This window comes from Vulpes vulpes, chromosome 14, assembly GCF_048418805.1.
Source record: "Vulpes vulpes isolate BD-2025 chromosome 14, VulVul3, whole genome shotgun sequence".
In the NCBI taxonomy this organism is placed as follows: Eukaryota; Metazoa; Chordata; class Mammalia; order Carnivora; family Canidae; genus Vulpes; species Vulpes vulpes.
Window position 1 is genome coordinate 81,841,425 of NC_132793.1, and position 10,356 is coordinate 81,851,780.

Below are 10,356 nucleotides of genomic sequence, written 5' to 3' on the forward strand. Positions count from 1 at the left end.
TTTTTTTATGTGATATTCTGTGTTTCACATATTTTTTGGAGTTAGTAGGCATTGTTTTAGGATGGATTATTGAGCATATATCTAAAATTCAAAACTTCTCCAATGGCTAATTCTCTAGGGAGGTTGAAGGGTTTTATACCACTTGTTCTGTGTAGCTTCTAGAAACTAACAATGATCTTTTTTGAAGTTGACCTCAGAAAGCCACCAAATTAAATAAGATATAAATACAGCTGCACCTAATGGCTAACCTCCACATGCACATTACTTCGTATTTCAGACTTGCAGCCACCAGGGAGTTTGTAGAAACTTCATGCCTACGGAATGTAAATTCACGATAATATATATGACCAAAAGCTTAAAAAGAAAATATTTCCAATCCTCTGAACTATTGCTAAATATATGAAGTATGTCAGTAAACATACTAACTATCTAATGCATTAACTTGGAAATGTGAATACTGGGTATGACTTCAATGTTTCCAATCAGGGGAACATCAGAACCATCATTGTTTATAGGATTTAACAGCTATGAGAGACTTTGGAAAGGAAAAATTTTCATTGAACAGATAAGGAAACTGAAGGGAGGATATGGGAGGTATCAACTCAAGATGAGCAGCAAGGCAAGAATAACGATAAATGCTCTGTTCCCAAGGGAATACTATGGCTGAAAAGGCTGTAGCACAGGCACGTCCGGTGCATGTCAGCATGCATGTGCTGCCCTCCTCACAATGCAGAGGGATGGGCATGCCCCTGGCTGACCTCGATTACAGTCCCAGTGTGAGCATTTACCAGCCTTGGCACTTGAGGATGGTCACAGTCTCTCTCCTCTGTAGAGACCAGGAAATGTCAGAAGAGCAGAAAATGTCCACAGGACAGAGAATGTCATGCACCTGCGGGGGTCCTCCCTACTGGCCAGAGAGAAGGGGTTTCTCTCTGGGTGGTAAGACAGCCACCATGTGCTCAAGATCCCTCCATAATTTATAGGAGTACAGAGTACATCATGGAACTTTTGGAACTGATTTTTATAGAACAAGTGCTTGGCAACTTTTATCATAAAATTTAATTTCATAATTATACTCCGTCGACTTCAAGTTATACTCCTTTTGATTAACCAGAACAATTTGGGGGCGGAGGAGAGGAGGAACATCAGCCCCTATAAGAACATTCACCTGGAATCAATACACTTATCCTAAAGGTCAAGATGAAAGAGCTTAAAGGAATCAATAATGCCTGATGCCCCAGTGTGTCTTGTAGATCTTCAGACATGTGTATTTCCTAATATCTGCGCCTGCATTCGGGTGGTCAGTGTTCAAGGCCTTTGGCTCAGGACAGGACCACTACAGGTCCTTGTCAATGCCATGCAGTGTGGGTATAGCTTTTAAGGGTATTCCTTTGCATAATGGAACCACATAGGGCAACCAAAACATTGAACACTATTTTGTCTAACAAGTAGTAAGTGTCCTTTATGTATGTGAACTTAGGAATCTTGTTTTAACCTGAGTAGGAGAAAAATGATTCTGAAACCACCTCTGCTTCCATTTCTGAAAACATAATCTGCCTCTTTCCTCTGACTCATTTGAGAGATCCCATAGGTGGGACAGCCCTGCTCAAAACAAGAGCATGGGGCAGGGCAAGCACTCTATTTATTTTTAACAAACTGAAGGGCAGGGGACTGCAAAGACAGCAAGGGAGGGTTTGCTGATGTACTAGTCAGCAAAGTTTCTTAAAGGCACTTGTGCACCAAACCTATAAGATAAAAGCATAGACGGTAACTCACCCAAAGTGACTGGCTAAGTTCATGGAAATACAAAAGAGAAGGAGGTTTTTTATCATGATAAAACTAGAAAACATTCCATTGTCCATTCCCAATGAGAATAATAGCTGAAGCGGATGAATTTGTAAGAATAACTGTTCCTTTCTCCAACTTGATCTTGAAGCTGAAAGGTACACAAAGGGGGAAAGCACATAATATAAATGTTCTTGTGTCATAGTTCTTGAAATCAAATCATAACTGCAAGCACACACAATTTACAAAGAAACGATCTGGCCATCCTTCTCAGCACAGCTCCACATTGGGTTGTTATCTATGTCCACAGGGCAGTAAGTTGTGGCATGAAAAGGGGTTACAATAGGGCTTAATTTCCACTTTTACTCAGAGTGCAGACTCATTCTAATTCGGTTTTTTCCGCGTCTCAAATACTTTGTTTTACTTTTCAGCATATTATCAAATGACCCAATAGTCTTCTTATTAGAATAAATGTTTGAAGTTATCCGATTAACTGTATTTTGCATCTGTCAAATCCACAAGTGGAATCATTTTACCTTTCTGAAATATTTGCCACGGGTTCAAAGCCAGCAAGCTACTCCTTGTTCTGCAAGGTGCTGAGAGAAAGTATGTGGAAAGAGGGGAAAAAAGGCACATTTAAGAAACAAATCTACAGGATCACGATAGTATAAGAACTGCTTATAAGAAAAGGTTGCCACTTTCTCAGCATTCTGCCCCCATCAATAAATAACTTAATAATCATTGCATTTGGGGAAGTCTCTGAGCTCTGTGCTGGGACCTAATTAACGCATCTGAAGTCCAGGCAGGCACAGTCCCTGGGCTCTGCAACTAACCCTAGCGAAGGCACATATTTCTCAATATGCGCATAACGCAAATAGGTGCACGCGATAGACGAACCCCCGCGTGTTCACGGGTACATTTTCCCAAGGAGACCCCAGGGAACTCCGGAATCGGGCACATACAACAGGTACTTCCACCCCAGGAACTAAGCCCTCCTGCCAAGAAGGGCAGGGTGCCGTGCGGTGGTCGCCTGCTCGCGACCCGGGGCTTGTCGCCTGACCCGGGCCCTCCGGGCGGCGGGCACCCAGCGCCGCATGCGGGAAGCCGGGGCGGCGCCGCCCGCGCCCGCGCCCGCGCCCGCGCCCCCGCCCTGAGCCGGGACCCCCACCGCCCCACCAGGGGCTCCACCCCTTCCGCCCCCAGCCCCGCTCCGGCTCGCGCGCGCAGGTGGGCGCGGGGGCGGCACTGCGGAGCCGCAGCCTGGCCCGCCTGCCGCCCGCACCCGCCCGGTCCGCAGCCGCGTGCCCGCGCCTCCCGCTCGCGGACCCTTCCCCTCTCGCTTCTGGCCTCAGGCACATTCCCCGCTCCAGCCCCGGGTCCGAGCCTCCTCCGCGGGGAGCGCGCTGCCGCGGCGGCCGGGAGACACCGGCCTGGAGCGCCCCGCACCCCCGCCCCCGCCCCCCCGCCACGGGGTCCGCGCCCACCCCGCCGGCAGCGCCTCCGAGCCCCAGGCTGGGGGGCCTGCGGGTGGGCGAGTTCGCCCCCCCCGGCTCCGGGGCCGGCGGCAGGGTGCCCGCACCCGCAGCCCCCCCCCCCCCGGGGAGCCCCGGCGTCCCCGCCGCCCGCCCGGCTGTGCCGCCCAGGCCGCCCCTGCCGTGCCCCGCAGTCGCCGGCCGTGCCCCGGGGAAAGTTTGCGCTCGCGGCCGCCCCGGAGCCCCGCCGGCTCCCCGCCTCCCCTCCCGGGCCGTGCGGCTCGCCGCTCCCGAGCCCCGAGGGGAGGTGCTCGCCGGGCCGAGGCCGCCCTCCTTCTCTCCCTTCCACGCATCTCCCTACCCGGCAGCCGGGGCGGCGAGCCGTCGGCGGGGTGCCTCCTCCTCCCCGCCTGCCCCCGCTCCCGCACAGCTGGCAGGCGCGCAAGGCCGGGGCGCGTCACCGCCCGGTTCTCCGCGGCCGAGCCGCCCCGCGCGCCCCGCGCGCCACGGCCCACAGCGCCCCACGCCCCGCGCGCCCCAGGCCCTCGCGCCGCGCCTGCGGACCCGCGCCCCGGGCTCTGGCGCGCTCGCCCTCACCTCTCCCGAGCGCCACATGTCGTCTCCGGGCTGGAGGGACCGTCCTCTGCAGAGGCGCTCCGGCAGAGGCCGCCAGACTCTCATCGAATGCGCCCTCGGGCCGGCTCGGCGGAGGGGGCGGGCTCAGGGCCCGCGGCCCGGCCTGCGGTGGGATGGGCGGTACCTGAAGTTTCCCCGCGGCCCTGGGGAGCAGGTTCCGGGCCTCCCGGAACCACCGCGGGTTCCCTCCGCACAGCAGAGGGGGCCGATGGTGTCCGCACAGCGGCAGCCAGAGGCCGGTTCTCCGAGGTTTTTCCTTGGCTCCAAGCCTAAGCGCCTCCCTAACCTGCTGTCCCTCCTCAGGCCTCAACACACACCTCTATGTCCTCATCTCCTGTGCTCTTTAGGAAGAAACTCCCTAATGAGGCTTCTTTTTTTTTATCTGCAATTCATAGCTACGGGTGGGGGGTGGGTGGGTGCAAATCCCAGAGCAAAACTGGGATTAGAATTAAACCCTTACCTAATCGCAAAACACACACACACACACACACACACACACACACACACACATATATATTTTTTTTTCTTCCTGAAGTTATTTAGTTATTTCTTGACAAGAAGCCATCTGTCAATAACCAGGGATCATGGGACAGTGGGTCTGAAGACCTGGAACAGCGCTGGGAGCTGCGGAAGCTCCCCCCTGGGGCGCTCTGGGGACCAGGACATCCTGCACTGCCACTGGTACCCATGCACATGGGCTTCAGTCCTAGGGTTCTGGGTTATGTCTGTCTCAGTGGTACATAGCCAGAGAGATGGCACGAATGACAACTGAAAGAAAATAGGGTCCCTTTCAGGCGGCACAAATAAGACAGATGTAAAAGAAGGTACATTCCTTAATTTGAAGATTGCAGCATCTTCTTTCCTCGGGAGTGGGATGCCTCTTGACTATAAAAACATCCGGGAGAAAATGTTCAAGATTTAAAGTTAAACCACCCAGAAAATGGTGAGACTTATACTATTGTTCCACATCTTTTGTGACACTGCATTGTGAATAGTCACTTTCAACAGGATAATTGTGAGAAAAGGCAAATTTCTAACTCTGCTCACACTCTTTCAGGGTGTGAAGTTACTTTATTCTTCAGTTCAACTCATGTCATGCATTCCAAACCCAAGCTACCTGCTGGTACTTTTGCACATTTCAAAAATTTTGAGATTCTCCAAAAATGACTGATTGTCAATATATTTCTGAACAGGACATTAAAAATGTATGAATTTTGCAAATATACAGGAGGTGTTACTCTGAATATACATTTAGCCACAGTATTCAATAATTCTGATTCTAGTGGTCCTGCATGAAATATAAATTAGATAAAATGCTCATTTTCTGATTCTAAACTGGTTAACTTGAACACATACATTTCATCATTTTCTAATTTTTCAAAAGACCCGTCCCTGAGATAAGTCTGCTGACAGTCAAAATCATTAAATTAAAAACAATCAAAATCAACTAAATATAATCTTCATCTTTTAGGTGTTAGAATTCTAGCTAGAATTCTAGATATACCAGTTGCAGCTACTTTTCTCTCAGGATTAAACAGCATAAGGCAAATGAAAGAGTTCAAATAACTAGTGAATTTAAAGTTTTCCATATTATGAAACAAGATCATTCAGAAATATTTGCAACAAAATACAATGCAGATAAGCCAGAGATTACTTTTGGATTAGTGAGAGTTATGGACATTAATTCTTCTCAATAATACCTTACCAAAGTATCATTGACAAATAATGAAATATCCACTATAAGTGAATTTCTGTTCTTTTGATGAATTAATTTTAAAATATTCATGTTTTGGGTAAGTCTTCTATCGGTTTAATTACAATGCATATTATTGAACGTATGGAAATTATCTTAAATAAAATCTAATCTTTAAAATAGTACTGAAGCATGTGGCTTAGATACTTACCTCCTCCATGTGATAAAATGATGACCTAGTCTCTTTTCTTAATTTTTATGAACATATAAGAGAGTCTTAGGTCAAATGGACCTGAGGGGATAGTGAAATAATGACATAACAAAATTCCATAGAAACTCATATTTAGAAGAATATTTATTATCATTTTAGTAATTTTTGTTTTGATATAGAATTCAATGTTTCCCTGAGAAATAATGGCCTATCAGCTGAATTCCCATTTGTTCCATTAGCATTTTTCCCTTTTATTGAATGACATAAAGCAAAATAGTTACAGTTCTGGAAAGCAGTAGAGGGCACCCCAGTTCCATATAACCTTAGGGTTAACCAGTCTCCATAAGAATTTAGTTTCCAGTGCAAGAGTCTAAAATAGCTGAACTTGGGGAAGCTGGGCAATGGGTGGAGCACTTGCCCCCAATAACACCCACTCTATGCCACCCAAAGCAGAGACCGAGAATGGAGGCTCTGTTTATGCAGGTAGGTGTAGTAGACATGGCTAAAACATGAAAACCAGTGTCACCATGAGGAAGCAGAGCTTGATAAGTTGAGTGGAGGATGTCCTAAATCAAGAGCCCACTTGTATAGAATAAGGTAATTTTGTGGGACTGTGTGTAATTTTGTATTTATGAAGAATTAGGGCAAAGAAAGCAAGAGGTAAGATGGGGGCAGATATACAGGGGCCAGGTACAAGAAGACAGGAAAGTGGAGAAGAAGTTAATTTCCTCCTGCAAACAAGAAGGAGCTACTGAATAGTTTTGTTGGTCAGGAGAGGGCCATGATTCTAGAAGAGACTCACGCTGACAACTGTAGAGAAAGAGTGTTGGGAAGAGGCAAATCCAGGCTAAAAGCAGGTAAGAACATCACGGTGTCAGCCCATGGAGGGAATTTAATAAATGCTTGAGTTATTTCATTAATGAACAATAAACTGATTGATTCTCAGGTATTCAAGGCAGATTTTTAAGTGCTTTGCTCAAACAGAAACAAGAGAGTCTTGAATGTTAAGAAAACAGAAAGGTCAAGTCTGACTAGAAGAAAGAAAATTCATAGAGAAATATGACAATTAATTTGATCTCTGAAAAAGTATTTGGGCAGGCAATATCATAAAAAGCAATAGAGAGGCACCTGGGTGACTAGGTCAGTTAAGCATCTGCCTTCAGCTCAGGTCATGATCCGGGGTCCTGGGATCTAGTGCTCTATCGAGGATCCCTGCTCAGTGGGCAGTCTGCTTCTCCTTCTCTCCACCTCCCACTCCTGCTGTCTTTAGCTATCTCTCTCTCTAATGAATAAATAATAAAATAAAATAAAATAAAATAAAATAAAATAAAATAAAATAAAATAAAATAAAATAATAAAAACGAAAGAATAGGAACAAGGGTAGAAGGTACAGGGTGCACTATGTAATAAATGCTCCATTCAGAGAAAACACACTCTATATTTCTAATTCATTATTTATTTCTTTTATTTTCACTTTATTTATTTTATGTATTCATTCATTCATTCTTAAATATGGAACACTTCACAAATTTGTGTGTCATGGTTGCATAGGGGCCATGCAAATCTCTGTATCATTCCAATTTTAATATATGTGCTGCCGAATCAAGCAGTCACTTGACTTAAATTAGATTTCTCATAGTAATTATCTAAAGGATACATATAGACTATAACCATGTTTTAATTAGCCAGCTCTGTTTTAAGATGAATTTATTTTTAAAATAAATTTGAGATAAATTAGAGACAACAATTAAAAGCCAGGCTTCTCATAAATAAATAAATAAACAAAAGAATGAGTAAGTAAATCCTTCAGGTTTCTTAAAAGAGAAAAAATTGAAAGCAGATTTAGGAATAATAGGCATACATTCCCATCCTCTCACCGTACCCCACTCCATTTATATTAGGCATGGGCTCCTTAGAGCAATGTAGTCTATTTTTTCTTTCTTACACTTAGCCTGTCCCCCTCACTTACATTACCTGACAAATTGAAGCAATTGAGGTTTTTAAAAAGATTTACAATTTTTTATTCTGATTTTATTTTTCTGTGTATTAGGCTTGTTAGTTATATTCATTTTATTTTGATTTTACTACTTGTTCTAGAATTTAAAATAGATACTTTTAAAGTATTACATAGTCTACCTTTAAGTAACATTATATCATTTCATGTATGGTATATGAATCTTAGCATATATTTCTAATTGTTTTTGTTCTATTTGCTGTTGTCATGTACGTTACTTCTACATGGGTTGTTACTCAATTGTCTCTTACATTAACAATCAATTATCTTTTTTTAATTGTGGTAAAATGTGCATGATGTAAAATTTACATTTAACCGTGTTTAACTGTACAATTGTGTGGCATTAAGTTCACTCAGTTTGTTGTGCAACAATTATCACTCGCCATCTCCAGAACTTTTTCATCCTCCCCAGCTGAAACTCTATTAAATAATTCTCCTCCCATTCCCTGATTCTCAGCTCTTGGTAACTATTGCTCTACTTTCTGTGACTACAGGATTTGACTGTTTCAGGTACCTCATATCAGTGGAATCATATAATTATTCTCCCTTTGTGTCTACCTTGTTTTACTTATCATAAGGTTTCCAAGTTCATACATGTTGTAGCATGTAACTAATATTTCATTCCTTTTTAAAGCAGAATAACATTCCATTGTACGTGTACTTGAAACTTTGTTTATCCATTCATGTGTCCATGGACACCTAGGTTGTTTCTACCTTTTACCTACTGTGAATAATGTTGCTATGAACATGGGTGTACAAATACCTGTTCAAGCCCCTGCTTTCAGTTCTTTTCTGTATATATCCAGTAGAGTCATAGGGTTAATTTTGGGTGAACTGACATACTGCTTTCCACAGTGACTGCAGCATTCTGCATTCCTAAGAGCAAGAGTTCTGATTTCTCCATATCCTCAACAACACCTAATATGTATTTTTGTTTTGTTTTTATAATAGCTACTGTTGTGTTGATTTGCATTTATCTAATGACTAGTGAGGTTGAGAATCACATCATGTACATATTGGCCACTTGTATACGTTCCTTCAAGTAACATCTCTACAGATTTGCCAATTTTTTAATAAAAAATTTATTTTTTATTGGTGTTCAATTTACCAACATACAGAATAACACCCAGTGCTCATCCCGTCAAGTGCCCCCCTCAGGGCCCGTCACCCATTCACCCCCACCCCCCGCCCTCCTCCCCTTCCACCACCCCTAGTTCCTTTCCCAGAGTTAGGAGTCTTTATGTTCTGTCTCCCTTTCTGATATTTCCCACATATTTCTTCTCCCTTCCCTAATATTCCCTTTCACTATTATTTATATTCCCCAGATGAATGAGGACATACACTGTTTGTCCTTCTCTGATTGACTTACTTCACTCAGCATAATACCTTCCAGTTCCATCCATGTTGAAGCAAATGGTGGGTATTTGTCGTTTCTAATGGCTGAGTAGTATTCCATTGTATACATAGACCACATCTTCTTTATCCATTCATCTTTCGATGGACACCGAGGCTCCTTCCACAGTTTGGCTATTGTGGACATTGCTGCTAGAAACATCGGGGTGCAGGGGTCCCGGCGTTTCATTGCATCTGAATCTGTGGGGTAAATCCCCAACAGTGCAATTGCTGGTTCGTAGGGCAGGTCTATTTTTAACTCTTTGAGGCACCTGCACACAGCTTTCCAGGGTGGCTGCACCAGTTCACATTCCCACCAACAGTGTAAGAGGGTTCCCCTTTCTCCACATCCTCTCCAACATTGTGGTTTCCTGCCTTGTTAACTTTCCCCATTCTCACTGGTGTGAGGTGGTATCTCATTGTGGTTTTGATTTGTATTTCCCTGATGGCAAGTGATGCAGAGCATTTTCTCATGTGCATGTTGGCCATGTCTATGTCTTCCTCTGTGAGATTTCTGTTCATGTCTTTTGCCCATTTCATGACTGGATTGTTTGTTTCTTTGGTGTTGAGTTTCATAAGTTCTTTATAGATCTTGGAAACTAGCCCTTTATTTGATCCATCATTTGCAAATATCTTCTCCCATTCTGTAGGTTGTCTTTGAGTTTTGTTGACTGTATCCTTTGCTGTGCAAAAGCTTCTTATCTTGATGAAGTCCCAATAGTTCATTTTTGCTTTTGTTTCTTTTGCCTTCGTGCATGTATCTTGCAAGAAGTTACTGTGGCCGAGTTCAAAAAGGGTGTTGCCTGTGTTCTCCTCTGGGATTTTGATGGAATCTTGTCTCACATTTAGATCTTTCATCCATTTTGAGTTTATCTTTGTGTCTGGTGAAAGAGAGTGGTCTAGTTTCATTCTTCTGCATGTGGATGTCCAATTTTCCCAGCACCATTTATTGAAGAGACTGTCTTTCTTCCAGTGGATAGTCTTTCCTCCTTTATCAAATATTAATTGACCATAAAGTTCAGGGTCCACTAGTGGATTCTCTATTCTCTTCCATTGATCTATGTGTCTGTTTTTGTGCCAGTATCACACTGTCTTGATGACCACAGCTTTGTAGTACAACCTGAAATCTGGCATTGTGATGCCCTCAGATATG

At 44.1% G+C, this 10,356-nt stretch overlaps 1 protein-coding gene and 1 non-coding gene across 8 annotated transcripts in view; both read right to left on the reverse strand.

Moving 5' to 3' along the window:
* The window catches only part of GABRA5 (gamma-aminobutyric acid type A receptor subunit alpha5), an 83,002-nt gene extending 78,493 nt beyond the window's left edge, over positions 1–4,509 (reverse strand). Inside the window, exons 1-3 of one of the 7 annotated variants that reach the window (XM_025982261.2) lie at positions 3,855–4,509; positions 2,322–2,381; positions 1,777–1,936 (exon numbers count right to left, since the gene is read on the reverse strand). In XM_025982261.2, the coding sequence (XP_025838046.1) occupies positions 1,777–1,862 (86 nt within the window). In that variant the 5' untranslated portion in view covers positions 1,863–1,936; positions 2,322–2,381; positions 3,855–4,509. Of the gene's footprint in view, positions 1–1,776; positions 1,937–2,321; positions 2,532–3,618; positions 3,747–3,854 lie in introns of those variants that run through there. The other 6 variants (XM_072737026.1, XM_072737029.1, XM_072737027.1 and 3 more) reach the window with 6 other exon arrangements.
* Positions 4,510–7,303: 2,794 nt separating this feature from the next.
* On the reverse strand, positions 7,304–7,407 carry LOC112907114 (U6 spliceosomal RNA). The gene has a single exon (XR_003232699.1). It is a non-coding gene; the product is annotated as a U6 spliceosomal RNA (small nuclear RNA).
* Positions 7,408–10,356: the final 2,949 nt, after the last annotated feature.